The sequence below is a fragment of the Elephantulus edwardii genome, unplaced genomic scaffold (assembly GCF_000299155.1).
Source record: "Elephantulus edwardii isolate Elephantulus edwardi_28Jun2011 unplaced genomic scaffold, EleEdw1.0 scaffold00004, whole genome shotgun sequence".
In the NCBI taxonomy this organism is placed as follows: domain Eukaryota; kingdom Metazoa; phylum Chordata; class Mammalia; order Macroscelidea; family Macroscelididae; genus Elephantulus; species Elephantulus edwardii.
The window spans coordinates 10,256,902-10,275,787 of record NW_006399754.1 but is presented as its reverse complement, the minus strand read 5'-3'; the positions used below and the strand labels follow the sequence as shown (position 1 = coordinate 10,275,787).

At 42.8% G+C, this 18,886-nt stretch overlaps 1 protein-coding gene across 1 annotated transcript in view; it reads left to right on the top strand.

Annotated features, from left to right (window-relative positions):
• Positions 1 to 18,886, top strand: part of LOC102857855 (poly [ADP-ribose] polymerase 4-like) — an 80,261-nt gene that overhangs the window by 40,722 nt on the left and 20,653 nt on the right. Inside the window, exons 16-27 of the mRNA XM_006879618.1 lie at positions 348 to 434; positions 1,964 to 2,128; positions 4,566 to 4,612; positions 4,754 to 4,832; positions 7,151 to 7,288; positions 8,392 to 8,587; positions 8,961 to 9,028; positions 9,659 to 9,846; positions 14,759 to 14,858; positions 15,642 to 15,812; positions 16,002 to 16,082; positions 18,528 to 18,608. Coding sequence (XP_006879680.1) covers positions 348 to 434; positions 1,964 to 2,128; positions 4,566 to 4,612; positions 4,754 to 4,832; positions 7,151 to 7,288; positions 8,392 to 8,587; positions 8,961 to 9,028; positions 9,659 to 9,846; positions 14,759 to 14,858; positions 15,642 to 15,812; positions 16,002 to 16,082; positions 18,528 to 18,608 — 1,401 coding nt within the window. The remainder of the gene's footprint in view (positions 1 to 347; positions 435 to 1,963; positions 2,129 to 4,565; positions 4,613 to 4,753; positions 4,833 to 7,150; positions 7,289 to 8,391; positions 8,588 to 8,960; positions 9,029 to 9,658; positions 9,847 to 14,758; positions 14,859 to 15,641; positions 15,813 to 16,001; positions 16,083 to 18,527; positions 18,609 to 18,886) is intronic.

The following is an 18,886-nucleotide window of genomic DNA, read 5'->3' as shown; positions in this document are numbered from 1 at the left end:
TAACTTACAATTGCTATTAGAACTCACATTATTAATGTTAAGATAAAATCAATTCTTTTCCTTAAATTATTAACTTTAAGATAGAATCAAATTTTTTTTGTTCTTTAAAACAAACTTCTAATCTCATCCCTCCAACACCCCAGCTACTCTACAACTCTGAAATATTTTGTTCCTAATTTTGCCTTTAATTTCTCTTTGGGGTTCAAATGGTTGGTGATAGGCCCCCATTCATCTTAAGTTAAACTCTTAATTTTCTAATTTTGCCTGGATGTCTATGAACATGATGAAGTTTCTTTAGCCAAATCTGAAGTTCGTATTATGATGGATGTAAAAATTATGTTTTCCAGGTTAAAGAGAGGGAAGAAGCAGATCAAGAATACAGAGAAGCCATCAGTCAAGGCCACGGTGCCTACTTGATCTCCCAAGATACACCCGTATGACTTTGACATTCATCTGCTGGCTTAGTAAACTTATTAGAAAGGAAAACCATGAGAATTTGGAATGAGAGATACAGATTAGAAATCAAGATAATTTCTAGGTTTTGGGTCCTGGAGTTTAACTTGTTTTAAGCAGAGGAAATCAAGCCAGTCTGATCCACCTGACTTGTCTAAATAAAAGGGGAAGTGGTCTAAACATTACCAGATAGAGGAGACTGTTTCCATAAGTGGGAACTGAATTTTCCAGAAGTAACAACAAAAAGAAAATGCTTGGGTTACATAATTGTCTTCCGATAGAATAGAATATATTTTCAGGTTAAAATTTTTTAAATAAGGGCACCTAAAAATGTGTTGAATTTCCACCAAATCAAAATCTAGAAAAGAATGTCTACAGAATTCAGAAATAGAGCCAGGTCCTTTGCGTTCTGATCAGCAGCGTTAAGCGGAATGCAGCAGTGAAGAGGTTAAATAGCTCTTCTGCCAATTGAAAAGGCAGTCCGAACCCATCAGGCCTGCAGCAGGAAAACACGAAATAGCTTGTTTCTGTAAAGATTCCAACCTTGGAGCTCCTTTGGGGCCATTCTATCCTATCCTATAACATCAGTAGTCAGAATCCATTTGGTTGCAATGGGTTTATTTGTTGGTTTGGTGTGGTTTTAGGAATATAATATGAAGAATCTGGAAGAATAAGGATTATCATGTCCACGAGATTCCCCCCCTTAAATATTAGGTATTTTCAATGTGCCTTTGAAAGGTGCGTTATTTGCACACATTCCATTTGTAACCTGAATATCTAGTGCTAGTTTAGTTAATGATGGTACCATAGGCTTTGGGTGCCTCCACTGAGAAAGACGCATGGCCACACACCGTAATAATGTCATGTTTGCCATGAGTGCGTCTAACAGGAACAGTGGACGTTGATTTATAAGCTCATCGTGGCCCCATGCATGTCGAGCAGAGCCATGCACTCCAGGAGAATCCCTGTGGCTGACTTTTTGGGTAGTAGATCACCAGGCTTCCAAGATACCGCAGGGTGGACTTGAACCACCAGCAGGTAGAGTTAGGCAGTAGTAAATGATTACTTTTTCTGTCTAGGGTATTCATTTGTAGGAATAAAATATGCAGAGGTAATTCTCAGTTAATAGTAATGACTCCTGGCTGAAATGTCTTTCTAAAAGCTTGCAATTCATTTGATGAACTGCCGTCTAAGAACAAGGCTGCTAACATTGAAGTCAGTGGTTTGAATCCACCAGCTGCTCTGTGGGAGAAAGGTGGGCTGTCTCCTCCTGTAAAAATGTACAGCCTCAGAAACCTGATGGAGGGGTCACCATGAGCGACAACTGATTCAAAGGCAATGGGAATGTGTGTAGTGTCTGCTTGTCGTGTAAGTTCTCTGAGACAATTTCCATTTCCTGAGGAAAATGTGGGAGATTTTCTTTCCAGACATTCAGGTGATCTGAGGAATTAACTAGCACGAAAGGACAATGCTTTGGAATCGAAACCTAAGCAGTGCATATCTGTTACAGGATGTTTTCACGGTGAGTGTTGGGAACTTACCCCCGAAGGCTCAGGTGCTCATCAAAATCACCTACATCACTGAACTTACTGTCCAAGGCACGGCGGTCATCTTCTGCATGCCCGCCTCTGTGGCCCCCTGGCAGCAGGACAGAGCTTTGAATGAAAACACTCAGGTTAGTGTGCTTGCAACTGAAATGGCATGTCTCAGGATATAAGGAAAGGGAACAAAAGAAAAATGCATCCAGATAATCTAATCTTCTTGGCATAAAATTGATTATACTGGTAGTTACAGCATTTTGATACATATATTATTCTTATAGTTAAAAAGATTGAAAAAGTATGCATATGCTCAATAGGTTAAAAATTAATTTTAATGATAGTTTACAGTGATTTAGGGTTTGCAGTCATTTGTTGTTGCACTTTTCTCCCTACCCACACCCTCTTCCCCCTATTCACTCTTCTCCTTGAAAAGAAAAAGAAAAACTCTTTCATTGTTATGCAATCCCTGCCCCCCCCCCGCCAGTCCACTCCACTATGCAGTCTTCACTCTGGACTTCTGTAATGACAGGAATACCCAAATTGATGACCCTGGAGGACATTATGCTCAGTGAAATAGCTCAGCCACAAAAGGACAAATATTGCATAGGGCCACTGTTGTCAAACAGGACTGACATCAGGGTTGAGGGAAGACAGAAAAGAAGGGAAGGAATAATGTATACTGCATTGAAACAGATGAGGGAGAGAACTGTTCAATAGGTACTTTTATTCCATTCTAGGACCTAACAGTGTTTTCTATCTACGCTACACGTTCATTGTAAAGCATTTAGACAGGCGTCCTTGTTAGTTGCTGTGGAATTGGCTCCAATTGATGTTGACCTCAAGGAAGAAATCATTGCTGTCTTGCCTTGTCCTTCCTTGATTGCTGGTATACCCAAGTCCATCATTGCCACCACTGCACCTTATGAGGCCCTTCAGACCTAAGGAAGCCGTCTTCCAGCACCGTATCAGACAGTGTTCTTTGTGATCCATATGCCTTTCATGAGTGTTGGGCTTTTCCTCCTACTTTTTGTCTGGACGGGCTGTTGAATCCTACCTACCACGGATGATCCTGATAACATTTGACATACCAGTGGCCTGCTTTCCAGGCTTGTAGCCACAGGCAAGACACCACAGGTGGACAAATTGACGAGTAGAAGTGATGAATAAGCATAGAGAATGCAAGTTAGCCCAGAGAAAAACAGTAGCCTTCCCCAGTGCTATCCTCCATAGATAATGTGGTTAATACTTTGGTGTACGTCCATCTGGACTTCTTAGTGTGCATTTATTATCTTAATGTAAACATTAGACTAATATTCCTTTACAAATAACAACAACAAAATCAACTGGAAGATTTTATTGAAGAAATAGTTGTATTTCATGAAATTGAGTGCCCTACCTTCTAAGAGAAACTGCTTTTTATTTGTCAAAGCAAGCCAAGGAAGATGACTTGTATTCATATACTTTGGGCATGTGATCAGGGTGGGCCAGCCCCTAAAGATGGACATCATATGTGGGAATGTAGAAGGTCGGCAAAAGAGAGAAACATAGGGCAAGGGAGGAAAATGTGTAACCACAAACCTAATTTAACAACAGTTCCTAACGAAACATTATTTTGGGTCTCCTGATACAGTTCAACCAAGGCAGGATTTCTAAACACGTAAGGTGAGCGTTTTGATGTAGGGCCTTCTGACTGCAGGGCAGGTCAATTCTAGCTGAAGCCCTTGAAATGGAAAACCGACTCATTTGGTGAAAGAGAGGAGAAGGTGGAATTCACGCTAGTTTGAAACAGATCCCCTCCCATAGAGACTCAAAAGAATTAAGATCCTCTCATTTAAAATAGTATTTCATTTCAGCACCGAAGTCACCCTTTAGTTTAAGCTAGCACCTCAGTTTGTTAGGTTTTATTACCATATCACTGAAATAAATTGTGTACGTGTGTGTATGTGGATACCAGTTTAACATGCACGTACACATACCATTCACACATAGATAGTTGAAAAGAGTTGTCAGGGGGGAGCTCTGGTGGCCTAGTGGCAAGGAGCTGCAACTACAATCCCAGAGGGACACGGTTCGAATCCACCAGATGCTCTGCCGGGAAAAGGAGGAACAATCTCCTCCTGTACCAGTCAGATCTGATTTGACGGTACACTCACACAAAAATAAAAAAAATAAATTAAAAAAATAAAAAAAAAAGAAAAGAAAAGAGTTGTCAAAATGGCCATAAAGCATCTCTTCTATTATTGTATCTCAAGATTTACCTTCATTGAGTCACAAAAGGACTAATATTGCACAGGTCCACTATTATAAAAAGCTAAGGAGTGATTTCTACACAGAGAGAAACATGCTTAGTTACCAAGGAAGGAAAATGAGGGAGAAAGGAGTAAAAATCAGTAAATAAATAATAGAAAACATACTAACTTGCATGAAGGGGAAAGATTTAAAAAAAAGTAGTTCTTGTCATTCTATAAGCAACTGTTGCTTGCAGCTTGGTTTATACTGCATTCGGTTTAAAATTTCATTATAAAACTTAACTAAAACTTGAATGTCTATTTTTTCCGCCTTTCTTTGCAGGATACAGTAGAGACAATTTGCATAAATTCAATAGGGACAAAGCAAAGGTTAGTACCTTAAATACAAAACCTGTAAATTCAATGAACACTCATTTAATTGCTGAAATTTCACTTAAAATTATGTGAACAACTGAGAGTGTAGTTTCCAGATACTGGAATAAGACAACTTCTCTTCCCCTTTGTTGATAGCTTCTCTCTGAGTCTGTCTATTGAGATGCCGTACGTGATTGAATTCATCTCCAGTGATACACACAAACTGAGACAAAAGGTTAGTAAATTTTTCTTTCTTAAGAACACTTATTTTAAAAGTTTATTTTATCAAAGCAGTGCATGCACATTGTCGTAAAAGTAAAAAAATCTTAGGAATAAGTTCTAAGAATAAGCAGAGTCCCTCCGCTTTGGCCCCTGACAGTCCCCCACCTGCACTGGGAGTCCGAACCACTTGAGAGTATTTCAAATCTTTCTTCAGATATTTATACTACACTTTTATATATGAAGGTTTTCACTTCAGTTTCTTGACTTATCTGTTTCAAAGTTTATCTTTAACTCTTAGAGAGGAAAGAGCATAATAGTTACAGTAGTAAAAAAAGGATTTCAATTGGTAATATGCAGTAATGAGAAAAGAAGAGGGAGATGGAATAGTATGTGATCAGAGCGATATTTGTTCTCTGTTTGGCCTAGTCTTTTTGAGTTGGCATCATACTTGTTGTTGCTGTTGCTGTTGAGTATCATGGAGTTGGGACCAACCCATAGCTGACCCTCCAGTAGGTTTTCAGAGGCAGTAAATTAGCATTAGAGGAGATTGCCCATCTTTTTTTTTTTTTTTTTGTGGAACAACTGATGGATTTGAACCAAGTACCTTTGGGTGGGCAGCACAATTCCTTACCACTTAGCTACCAGAGCTCCCCTCTGCCAGGACCGGTGTTAGTTAATAAGCCTCTAGTTCCCCTGTGAGGGAAATAAAGGACAAATGGGACTAGCCTCTTGGCATCTTGTGGCAGAGCGGGGACCTACGGACCTGACAGTTTAGTACTGAGCCTGTAACCAGGACTTTGGTTTTCTGCATCAGAACACTCAGGCTCCTTCCCACCGAGCCAGGACTGCCTCCTAGCTGACCCTGCAGTGAGGTTTTGCAGGGGTTGTGTAGCCAGGAAAGGTGTTGTCCGTCTCTCTCTGCTGGATGCCTCCTAGCTCTCTGCATGGCTAGTTTCCTCATTGTGGGTGCAGCCTCCTCCACTCTTACTATGTCCGGTAACACGCTGCCATCAACTTTCTTTTTTATTTTTTTTTTAATTTCCGTTCATTCATTGTTGCACTTTTTCCTCCCTGCCCACCCCACACCCAGTTCACTTTTCTCTTTGAAAAAAAGAAGAAATTCTTTCCTTGTGCAATTTCCCCCCCTCCCCAGTCCACTTTACTATGCAGCTCTTATTCTGGACTGTTGTCCACTCTCCAAGTCTGGAATCTGTTGACATCTCTCCTCGGCTTACATCCTACAGCTTCGTACCCCGTATGGCTTTCTTTTCTCACATGGTTGGTTTAGGGCTTTACTAGGAAGTGGAGATACACATGCCGTTGGTCCACCCTGAACTAGAAGCCTGGTGTTTCCACTAGCTTTTTCTATACCACAACAACCCCAAATCTAGGCGGCTTCAAAGAAATAGCCATTTATTACTATTACGTTTCATGGTTCCATGATGGTCAGTTCTGTCTGGTTGGCTTGGTGGGAACAGGGTGATCTAGGATAATCCTAGTCATATTCCTGGCCACTGGCCAGGGGCTAATTGGAATGATGGTCATATGTCTCTTAACATCCAACTGGATATAGCCTGGGCTCATTCACAGACTAAAGGAAGAAGTCCTGATAGCAACGAGCGGGCAAGCTCAGTTACACACACACACACACACACACACACACACACACACACACACACACACACTTCTCAGGCTTCTGCTTATATCACATTAGCTAACAGCCAGAGAGCAGAGCCTCTGGGGGTGGGCGTCACGTGTGGCACTGCTACGGGAAAGGCCTGCACTCCGTTTTACAATCCACCATGTTGCTTTGATGGTCTTAAAGCTACTCGCCTGTATTCTTAAAATTCACTGCATACAGATGAAAATAAAATTTGCAAATAGTGTTTCATTCTCAAATTTTATTTTAACTTATTGTTTTCCTGCTGTAGGCTATCATTGCTTCATGCATAATGCATATCTGGTGTACATAGCTTTAGTCTAAATCCAGAAAAGTCCACAAACCTGTATCCTTTGGACCCAGGTTTGACACTGTCTCAGATTACCTTTTTCTACTTAAATATGTCTTTGTTAGTCAATCTTAGAATTTCACAATAGTAACTGATGGGCACACTGTTAAAACTTAACATTTTATAGTAAAAATAATAATAGTAATAGTGAAATTGATATATGACTGTATTTTATGATTATATTCTTAATGTAATTGACCATTAATGTTAATGTCTTTGCTCTCGTTACTCAATAATGTCAGTAACTTGGGTTTCCTGCTTGTGAGATACATGAACACTGATAGTCTGGTGTTGATCTGTTTCTTGCTGGTTTGTTTCGCAGCGCACGGACTGCAAAGCTGTGATCAGTACGGTGGAAGGCAGTTCCTTAGACGACAGTGGGTTCTCTCTCCGTGTCGTCTTGGCTGACGCGTACCTCCCCAGGATGTGGGTTGAAAAGCATCCTGAGAAAGAAAGTGAGGTATGCTGCTTCTCGCTTAGAAACAGGAGATGCCTTAGCAAACAGTGTCTTAGAACAAACTGGTTATTTAAATGTGCAAATTCTTGATATTGTTGGGTATCAGCCTCGGCTAACAGTGACCCATGTCGAACGGATCCTGCACCCTCCTTCCACTCTCCGCTGTGCTTAAACCTTGCGTTACAGCCAGCCTGCCAGTCCACCTCACTGGGGATCTTCCTCTCCTTCACCCGCTGGCATAGACAATGTTAGCCAACACGGGGTTTCCAGAGTCTTGTGTTCATTTCTGATCTCTCAGGGGCTTAGAGCCAACATGTTAAAAACTCTAGCACTACATGCTGATTTTCATTTGAGCTCTTCATAGGTCGTCCTGTTATTCCGTAAGTCTTACTCTTTTTCATAATATTATTTAACTTTATAAGAAAATTTTCAAATTTTATTTAGACCCTTTTCCAATAAAAAAATAATCCATCTTATTGAGGGTCTTCCTTTCTTTCCCTGACCCTCCACTTTGCCTCGCATGTCTTTTTCCAAGGACTAGCGCCTCTTGACAACATGCTCAAAGTATTTAAGTTGAATGATGTACACAAATGTAAGACATGTTTTTGGAATACAGCAACAGAATAAAGAGTGTGCTACTGGAAATTGGCGATGGGTAGGAGACAAGGCTACTCACTGGGTTTAAAATCCTAATAGGCATGAGTCACTGACCAGTGATAAGGCTGGTGAGAACAAAACCCCTCCAACTGTGAAAGAAGAAAACTAGAAAGACCTAGCAGTGTGTGGGGGTGTGTGCACCTGTGTGCAAATACCATACCTGATGTCTGAAATCCATGTCAACAGAGACGACAGATTGAAACAGTGTCTGCAGCAGTGGACCCAGGGCTGTCAGAGGTCCTGGGGATGGCGCAGGACGGCAGAGTGTGAGTTCGTTATAAGTTCACTATGAGTCATAGGTGACCGAATGACAGCATTCAGAAAGAATGTGCACAGAAGTGAATTTTGCAGTCTCTTAATACATAAAGTAGGAAAGGTGGAAACCTGTGAGAGCAGGGTAAGTCCTGAGAAGTGCGCGTTAGTGATGGACTTTATCTTCCTCCGTTCAGGCTTGCATGCTTGTCTTTCAACCGGACTTCAGTCTCACTCTCCCTGAAATGGCCGAGAACAGTGAACTGATTATTTGCCTCGATTGCTCCAATTCCATGACGGGTGAGGCCTTCTTGCAAGCCAAGCAGATTGCCTTATATGCTTTGACGCTGGTGGAGGAGAAGCAAAAAGTAAATATTGTCAAATTTGGCACAGGTAAGGATCCTGTGGCTCTGCCACAAAGAGCTCAAACTTACTGCCATTGAGCTGGAACCACATCTTAGCTGACCCTCCAGTGGGTTTTCAGAGACTTCAGTTCACACAGGGGGAAGTCACCCGTCTTTCTCCCACAAGAGACACCACCTGTGGGCCAGCAGCTCAGCTCCATGTGGACTTGCCACCAGATCTTGTCATTATATGTGTGTATTTAAGGGGGAGAGAGATGCAATTCAGCAAATGGCAATTTAATCTATGACATAAAGTGCACTTATAAATATCCAGCACATGATATAAAGTGACATTGTTGTTTAATAGTCAATAAAGTGAATTTCTAATGGTAACACACCTCATTGCCAATCTTGTTGTACAGGTTACAAGGAACTGTTTTCCTACCCTAAGTGTGTCACCAGCAACGATACACCAGCAGAGTTCATCATGGTGAGTGGACAGGACCTTCTGTGGTCTCCTGAGTGACTAACGTTGGGATTTTAGTATTGCCATGGAGGACTAACTCTCTTTGAGGCCACGATCAGAAAAGCTCTCGTTCTTTGGTATTTATGTGTTGGCAAGCTCTCTAGTTCCTTTAATAGAAGTACATCTATTCATTAAAGAAATATTAGTTGTTAAAAAGAGTAGAAAGAAAAATCATCCGTAGTCTCATCATTCAAATGTAAACACCGTTAATGCTTGGGAATATATTTTCCTTTTTTTTTTTTTTTTTAAAAAGTTAATTGCCTTCGCTTTATCTGAGTTAAATTGGCCTCCCTGCATTCCTCCCGATGGGGGATACAATTTCTTTTTTGTCAAATAGAGTGGAGCAAGCTGTGAGTGCAGATGGCAAACTTTCATATGTTCTTCCCATCAACGAGGGTGCAAAGTTGCTCTTTGAAAACTGTAACAAAGTGAGCGGTTCAAAATGGTAACAGTGTTCCCGTGTGACTTGGAAGTAAATAGAAAAGATGCTAGAGTTCCACAAAGGTGCGAATAGACACGCTTCAGGAAGGGTTGATGGTTAATGGTGAGGATCCCCAAGAACAACAAAACCATCTCTTGCTTCCTTTCCTACAGGCTGCCACTCCCACCATGGGAAATACCGACTTCTGGAAAGCTCTGCGGTATCTAAACTTGCTGCCCCCTTCCCAAGGGCTGCGGAACATCCTGCTTATATCTGATGGCCACATTCAGCACGACCGCCTCACGTTCCAGCTCGTGCGGAGGAGCACCTCACACACCAGGTTGTTCACCTGCGGCACGGGGTGAGTAGCCTGCAGGTGGGCTTGCTGGCGGGTTTGCACTGGGGTTCTGAGTTTTGGAGTTGAGGCTGTTTTTATAAGAGCTGTGCAGTGTGAAGGTGAAGACTGCCCAGGGTTCACAAGCTGAGCTGGCCATTTGTTCCTTGTGACCTTGGGCAAATTGCTTAACTTCTCACCTATACATGACAATACAATAAGGATCTACCTAATTGGAGCTCTGGTGGTCTAGTGGTGAGCTGTGCTGGCCACCGAAGGACACATGGTGTGAATCCACCAGCTGCTCCGTGGAAGATAGATGGGCAGTCAACTCCGGTGTGATTTACTGCCTCTGAAAACCCACTGGAGGGTCAGCTATGAGTTGGTTGCAATTAAACAGTACACAACAACAAAGCCACAACATAAGAATACCAAAGTAAAAAAAAAAACAAATGACTGAATGGCACACAACATCAACCACCTCATAAGGTTCTTGTGAAAATCAAGTCAATTAAATAATGTAAACCACTGGGACTTACACCAAGGAGGTGTTCCTCATGACTCTTGAGCTGAGTCCAACTCCTGGTAACCCTGCATCAGGGTTATTGAGGCTATGAAACGTCCTTGGAGGAGACGGCCTGCCTTTCTCCCACAGATGACTGGTGGATCTGAGTTGCTGCCCTTGGGGTTAGCCCAACCCCTCACACACTTATGTTACTAGGGCTTCTTTTTCTTTTGTATACAAACCCCATCTCCAAGTTGCCTTATGAAGTCCAGAGGTGGTGAGCACACCCCCACGGCGCTATGTTTGGCCAGAGCCAAGCGGTTCCTGCTGCTACTTCTGGGGGGTCTGAGCTGGTTAGTTTGACATAGTCCCCACCCCAGTCTCTTGGCTCATTCCCATTGCCTTTCTGGCTACTATGTGCACATGAACCTTATAAAGTGTCCACCCCTCACTGCTGTCCAGTTGATTCTGACTCATGGGGACCCTCCATCAGGTTTCTGGGCTGTAAATCCCAGAGGCCCCTTTGTACTTTGGCCTTAGTGTCAGAGAGTATCCTTGTACAGGGACCTGGGTCCAAAAAGGCACACTCCACTCCTGGCACTTCTTGGTTGGTGACACTGTGGTCCCCACTGACTTTTCCCTCCTTTTATCTCTTGTGCCTTAAAAAGATGTCATAGACCACACGCAAGGGAAACGCCCCTCATGGCGGCTTCGGGTTGTGAGGGGACTAAGAGGTGTCACAATCTACCCTGAATCCTCTTACGACTATTTGCTTTCTCAGATCTTGGGGATCATTACTTAGTTCCCATGATGTTACTTGATTACATCTATGTATTGGAGAGGAGGCAGACACACAGTTCCTTCCAGGACACCTCCTTTGCAGTTACCACTCCCAGCTCAGCTCTGTATAATTCCAGACCCTTTAAGACATCCCAGGCCAAATGACATTTTTTTTTAACCCAGAGGGGACTCCTGCAGGAATTTCTAGTGCTAGGGCTTCACTGAGATTACCTGTAACTGCAGAGCAGGAGCGTGTCTCTGCCACAGGCCTGGCCCTCTCCTTCCACCGGCCTGGCCCTGGCATTTATGGAAGTAGACCTTTCCCTTTGTATGGCAATTTGCTCCCCTCCACAGATTCTCTGTGGCCACAAGACGGGCCACCTTATACTCCTCAGGGGTGTCCCAGGCTTGTGAAAGTGACTTAGACGTCCGGCTCAGAGGCCACATTGAGTGGTCCAGTGATTAAGCAAGAGTTTGAACCTGCTGTTCTGTGAGACAAAGATGAGGTCATCTACCTGCATAGAGGTTGCAGTCTCAGAAGGCCCACGGGGCAGTTCCACTCTGTTCTGTAAGGTCACCGTGACTCAGAGGCAGTGGGTTTACTCCGAGTCCTCATCGCTGAGGTGCAGGGTCTGCTGTCTCAAAGCAGTCGACAAATGACCCTGCAAATTCAGGATGAGTTCAGGTTTTCATAAGAGCCAGTGAGGAAAGAGAGGAGATGAGTCTGTGAAGAAGATAGTCACACAGTCTCCCTTGAAAGCACTGTGTGATCACGGTTTTCTGTCAGTTCTTATGCTTTTCCTAAGTGATTCTGCCTCATTTGAACCTATATGTTGTTGTTGTTTGTTGTTGTTATGTGCCGTCGAGTCGTTTGTGACTCATAGCGACCCTATGTACAACAGCCCTAAACTGTGCTCTATCCTGTGCCAATCTCATTGCCTCTAATACACCCATCCTGAGTACCCCAGTCACTGAATCAATCCACCTCATAGAGGGTCTTCCCCTCCTGCACCGTCCCTCTACTCTACCCAGCATGATGTTCCTCTCTAAAGATCTGTCTCTCCTTACAACATGTCCAAAGTATGTCAGACGAAGCCCCAGAATCCTTGCCTCCAAGAACCAGCCTGGTTTAATCCTCTCTACGATGAATCTGTTTGTTTTCTTGGCAGTCCATGGTACATCCAATACTCTTCTCCAGCACCACAGCTCAAAGGCTTCAATTCTCCTTCTATCCAAACTACTAATATAAACTCTGCCGTCAGAGTGACCATTGGCCCTGTCTGCTTCCCCCTGAAATAACTTCCACTCCACAGCCCACACAAGAGAGAAAGTACTACACGAACTCTCATCACCTGGCTGACTGATGCATCTCTCTGTTGCATTGTCACGGAGCCAGAATTGACTCACAGCTGATCCTCCCCTGGGCTTCTGAGGTGTGAATCACACAAGAGGAGACAGCCCATCTTTGTTTCACGGAGACACTGGTGGACTCGAACCTGCACAGAGGTCTGGCTCTGGGGTTAACAGCACAGTTCCTACCAGACCTCGCCACTAGAGCTCCCGAGCTAATGCATCGAGAAAGTACAAGTAAGTTTCTCTGGAGGGTTTTTTACATCAGCACCATGACTGCTGCTAGTTAATTTTGAAGACGGACAACAAAAATATGCCTTTAGCCATCGGCTAAAAAGATCTTGGAAATAATTTTCAACTGCTTTTTGAAAAAAATTACTGATCGTTTTTATAAAATCTGTGAAAGAAACCTTGCTAAGGAGGGGGTTCTTGGTTATTCAGAGATGCTTGTCATGGAAATGTTCATGATTCTCTTTGCTAGTATTAGAGTTACTTTTAACTTTTTAAATTTTTTTAAATTTTATCTTATTATTTTTGTGTGTGTGGCCCATCAAATTGGATCTGACTGGTACAGGGAGCGATTGCCCCTCCTTCTCCAGCAGAGCATGGATTCAAACCGTGTGCCTTTGGGATTGCAGTACAGCTTCTTGCCACTAGGCCACCAGAGCTCCCTTAACTTTTTATTTTGGTTTGAATGAAACTTTACAGAGCAAATTTAACAATGACTGTGTATTTTGTTACTTAGAGTTATTTTTTCTTCTTCTTTTTTAATAACATGTGCTATTTAAGGTTTTTTTCTTTTTTAATAACATGTGCTGGTTAAGGAGCCCAGGTGGTGTAGACTTTATGTGTTGTGCTGCTAATGGAAAGGTCACCTGACCCTGGCAGCTCAAATCCATCAGGGGCTCCTTGGGAGAAGGACGGGCAGCCTCCTCCTGTTAAGATTTACAGCCTTGGAAACTCAGTGAGGGTGTCTCTGACTGTGAACTGACCCGAACACAGTGAGTTTGAGCCTCTGACATTTGCCATCAGTCTTTGAAGGCGTCCTAGTGGTCTAGCAGGTGAGGAGTTGCTCTGTCAAAGGTGGGCAGTTCAGATCCACCAGCTGTTCCTCAGGATAAGGATGAGTCATCGCCCACCATGTGATTTGCAGCCACTGAAAACCTGCTGGAGGGTCAGCTCTGAGCTCATTCCAACTTGATGGTACATAACAACAACAATATCTGCACGTGATGTATCAAAGTTTAAGATACAGAATCTTTAACACATTTGCCAGTTCCTAGCCTATGGGATGAGGTTCCAGTAACTTGGACATTCATCAGAGGAAAGTTGATCTTCCAGAAAAGTCAAGGGTTCATCCCCTTTTCCTTATTTCTAGTGTCAATGATAAATAAGTCCTCTTATATATGGGAGAGATCCGTTCTGCATACAGATTGAAAAGGCATGGAGACAAAATACATCCCTGATGGACCCTCTTCTTGATTTTGAACCATGTAGTGTTTCCTTGCTCTGTTCTGATGACTGCCTGTTGGTCCAGGTATAGGTTTTGCATAAGCACAATCAAATGTTCTGGGATTCCCATTCTTCTCAGTCAACCATAACTTGTTGTGATCCACACAGGCAAATGCCTTTGCATCGTCAATGAAGAACAGATATACATTCCTCTGATACTCTGCTTTCTGCCAAGATCCATCTAACATTAGCTATAATATCCCTAGTACTATGACCTCTTCTAAATCTAGCCTGCACATCTGGCAGTTCTCTGTTGACATATTGCTCCAATTGTTTTTGGATAATTTTCAGCAGAATATTGCTTGCACGTGATATTAATGATATTGTTCAACAATTTCTGCACTCTGTTGGGTCACCTTTCCTTGGAATGGGAACCAATATTTATCTCTTCCAGTCAGTCGGCCAGCTGGCTGTCCTCTAGGTTTCTTGGCACAACTTAGTGAGCACATCCAGGGCAGCGTCTGTTTGTTGAAATATGTCAACTGGTATGCCATCAACTCCTGGAGCTTTGTTTTTTGCCAGTTCCTTCAGAGCAACTTGAACTTCCTCCTTCATCGCCACAGGTGATGGCACGTAACAACAGCATATGTGGGAGCTGAGCTTACCCAAACCTTCAGTCAGATGTGACATACTGTCAACTTGTAATATTTTCTCTCCAACCTCAGACACACAGAGTAAATGCTTCATGTAATGCTCCCTCTATTCCGTTTTTAACTTGGTTGGCATTGTTAACATGTGCTTCAAACATTTCCTAAAGCTTCTTGAAAACTAAAACATGTGCAATGTGATTAGTTCTAGAGTAAATCGTCATATCCTAAGGACTTTGTCTCATTGTGGAGCCGGAGTGTTTGAATATTTCAACTCCAAATCCAAGCACAGCTGGAAAACACAGGTAGGATGTTCCACACTTCAGTAGACTCTTATGTTTATATGTATGATGCTAGAAGAAGTTACTGCAGGTCTGCACTCCTGCGTTAGGCCATGTTAATACTCACCTGACACCTTCCTCTAGTTCACAATTTGATTTCTGCTTCTATAAAGTGCCATGGGTTTGGGTTTGGTTTTGGAGTTCTTTATTGTGTCTCCTTTTGGTAGAGGAGATTTTTAAGAAACTGTAATCATTGCATTTTCATGAGGCAAAGGAGTCATTTTAGGATGCTTTGTAAATTTCACTTACATGATTGTGCTAGAACAAAAATTTTCTCTGTAGTTACTTCTTCACAAAGCACTCTGTTGCTGGAAGGACAACACTCCCAGAAGAGTGAATGCAAAGTTGATTTTAAATATCAAATGGGGAGAGAGAGTGGAGTGAAAATTAATAAATAGGTAAATTGATGAAAGAAATGACTATACACAATAAGGCATTGACTAGACGAATGACATTAATTAATGGTGTTAGACCAAATGTCTATGAATGCATGTATGCAAAACCAATATAGTTTACAAACAAATTTGTTTCCCATTGAACAATTCCTGGGTATTTTGTTACTTAGAGTTAATTTTTTTCTTCTTTTTTAATAATATGTGCTATTTAAGGAGCCCAGGTGGTGTAGACTTTATGTGTTGTTCACTCAAATAAAAAGAAATTCTTTTTTAAAATTAACACTATTTCATGCTATCATAAGAGCTGTTTCCTAGAAAGCTGAGAAAGGAGGAATGTTTCTTTTGTGACTAGATCGGAAGCCAGATGACACGCTCACGCTCTCCCAGCTGCCACTCAGTCTCAGTCAAGTGGCAGCGGTCCAGCACTTGCTCCCCCGAGCCACTGCAGGCACCTGCCCAGGTGCAGTCCTTGTTCCACAACGACCGGCTCCTGGTCTACGGGTTCATTCCCCACTGCACACAGGTATGTCCTCAGCTGCTGGCTTCGTTTTTTTTTGTTATAAGGACCCTGCTGGTGGTGAACAAGGGGGGGCTGGAGCGCTTCTGATTTCCCTAAAGGAGAGGAATTTGCTGAAGGAATCGCCCTTAGCCCAGTCAAGACAATGTGTAGAAAGGCTGATGAGGAAATATCTTTTTTTTTTCTCCGATTCAGGCAACTCTGCACTCCGTGATTCAAGAGAAAGAATTTAGCACGATGGTCTCAACTACCGAGCTTCAGAAGACAACTGGGACTGTAAGACCGAAAACTTAAGATGTGCACTGACTAACCCAAAGTTATAATGTTGTTGTTATGTGCCGTCGAGTCGTTTGCGACTCATATCGACCCCACGTACAACAGCCCTAAACCGTGCTCTATCCTGTGCCAATCTCATTGCCTCTGACACACCCATCCCGAGTACCCCAGTCACTGAATCAATCCACCTCATAGAGGGTCTTCCCCTCCTGCGCTGTCCCTCCACTCTACCCAGCATGATGTCCCTCTCTAAAGACCTGTCTCTCCTTACAACATGTCCAAAGTGTATCAGACGAAGCCCCAGAATCCTTGCCTCCAAGGAGCAGCCTGGTTTAATCCTCTCTATGATGAATCTGTTTGTTTTCTTGGCAGTCCATGGAACATTCAGTACTCTTCTCCAGCACCACAGCTCAAAGGCGTCAATTCTCCTTCTATCCTCCCTAGTCATTGTCCAGCTTTCTGATGCATAACAAGTGATTGCAAAAACCATGGCCTGTATCAGGCGGACCTTAGTCTCCAGAGAGACACTGTTGCTCTTGAGTATTTTGGAGAGGTCCCTAACAGCAGACTTTCCCATCGCAATATGTTTAATACTGCATCTTAATTTCTAATGCTTCATGCACTTGCTACCTTTGTTGTGTTCTGTGCTGAAACGGCAACATACAGTCTGAAGGATTGTTGTCTGTACACACTTTTCTTTGGTTTCTGAGGCACAGAGTCCTCTTCTGGGGGCCTGTGTCTAGAAGGGGGCCTCAGTGGGTGTGAGGAACTAAAATGGTAAATGACATTTTATGCATGGAAAGGTTTCTAGGATGATGGCAATAGAAGTTAAGTGCTGCTAATCTAAAATAATAATTTAAAAAATAAGTAGAGTGGTGCTCCATAGAGGCAAGGATGGTGAGATTTCATCTCCTACACTTTGGGCATGTTGTCAGGAAGGGCTAATCCTCAGAAAAGGACATCGTGCTTAGAGAAGTAGAGAGTTAACAAAGGAGAAGAAGACCTTCAAAGACACGGAATGACACAGCAGCTGCACCACTGGTTTTAAGTGCAGCGGAGATTGTGAGGATGGTGCAGGACCAAGCGGTGTACACATGGGGTCTCTGGGTCCAAGCTGACTTGATGGCACCTGCTAGCAATGTGAGGGAGCTCTGATGGCCTAGTGGTAAGAAGCTGTGCCGCAATCCCAAAGGCACGCAGTTCAACTACGCTCCACAGTTGCTCCACAGGCCAAGGATGGACAGTCTCATCCTATACTATTTACTAAAAACACACTGGAGGGTCTGCTATGAGTCGATTCCAATGCAACAGTACACAACAACAACAAACCAACAACATAAGAATGTCAGAGTAAAAAAAAAAAGCCCTCCATATCACATGTTGAGAATTTGCACTTCCCCTCCCCATTTTTTGGAAATGAATGATTGTAAAAATACATATGTAAGTACTGAATCTGCAGTAGTTTGACTATGAAAATTCTTTTTTCTTTATAATTTTATTTTATTACTTTTTGTGTGTGTGTACTTTCAAATGAAATCTGACTGGTAGAGGAGGAGATTGTCCCTCCTTCTCCAGCAGAGTATCTGGTGGATTCGAACCTTGTACCTCTGGGATTGCAGTGCAGCTTCTTGCCACTAGAGCACCAGAGCTCCCTGACTTTGAAAATTCTTAAGCTCTATATGTTACACAGGAATCTAGCTCCTAATAAGAGTACTTGTATAACCAAATAAACCATTTCCCAGACATTGCTAAAGGTTTGAAAACTAAACTATGTCTTACTTTTGGGCATTGAATCAATGATTATTGATTACTTAACTACTTGCTAGTGATTTATGATAGCACTTCAGAACCTAAAGCTATATTGCTTTATAAAATTAATCTAAGATTGGAAAGAGGTCTTTTTCCATTACTACACTTCTCCTATGAACTGTAGCTTTATCAATCACAAAATTACAAGACTTGGTGTCTGTGACAGCAGATGCTGCCCGTCAGGACCAGTGTCGCTTTCAGTCATTTGAGAGGAAAGATGGAAATTCGTCATAATGAAAATGTTCTGCTCTTGCACTTCAGAATGTGCTCATGTTGGTTATGTGCCCATGGGACACTGCAGCTATAACGAAGACTAGTTTTCAAATTTTGAAATAAGTTGAATTTGCCTTTTCTAGAAAAGTCAAGACTAGGAACAAGAAAACCCAGATGCATTATTGTCACCAGGGTCTGAGCCTGGTTAGAGGGCTGTGGGGGGTGTTGCAGAGTGAAGGATTTGTTCTGTATCTTTCTTTGTAATTGTGTTTGTGCAACTGTATACATTTATCCAAGGTTAACCAATGACATTTTTTTAAGAAGTGTGCAAATTATGCCTCTATTTTAAAAATGGTGTTCTTTGTGAGTCTTTCATTAGAAGCCACTGATACCCTATTTCTTCCCTTTGTCTCCTACTCACAGATGATTCACAAGCTCACAGCCCGTGCTCTCATTAGGGATTTTGAATACGGCATTCTGCACGAAGACGAGACACATCACCAGGTCCGTTGTTTTCATCCCAGACATGACCATGTGTGAAGCTTGGTCATGCTTAAGTTGATTTCAGAAATAGCAGGTCAGGCCGGCAGGTGGGAGAGAGGAGTGTGAGTAGGGAGGGCTCCTAATTGCTGTCATGTCCACATCCTGCTGCTGGGTACACGCACTGAAGTGCACCCGGCTGGTAGGTACACGCACTGAAGTGCACCCGGCTGCTGGGTACACGCACCGAGGCGCACTCCCGGCTGCTGGGTACACGCACCGAGGCACACTCCCGGCTGGTG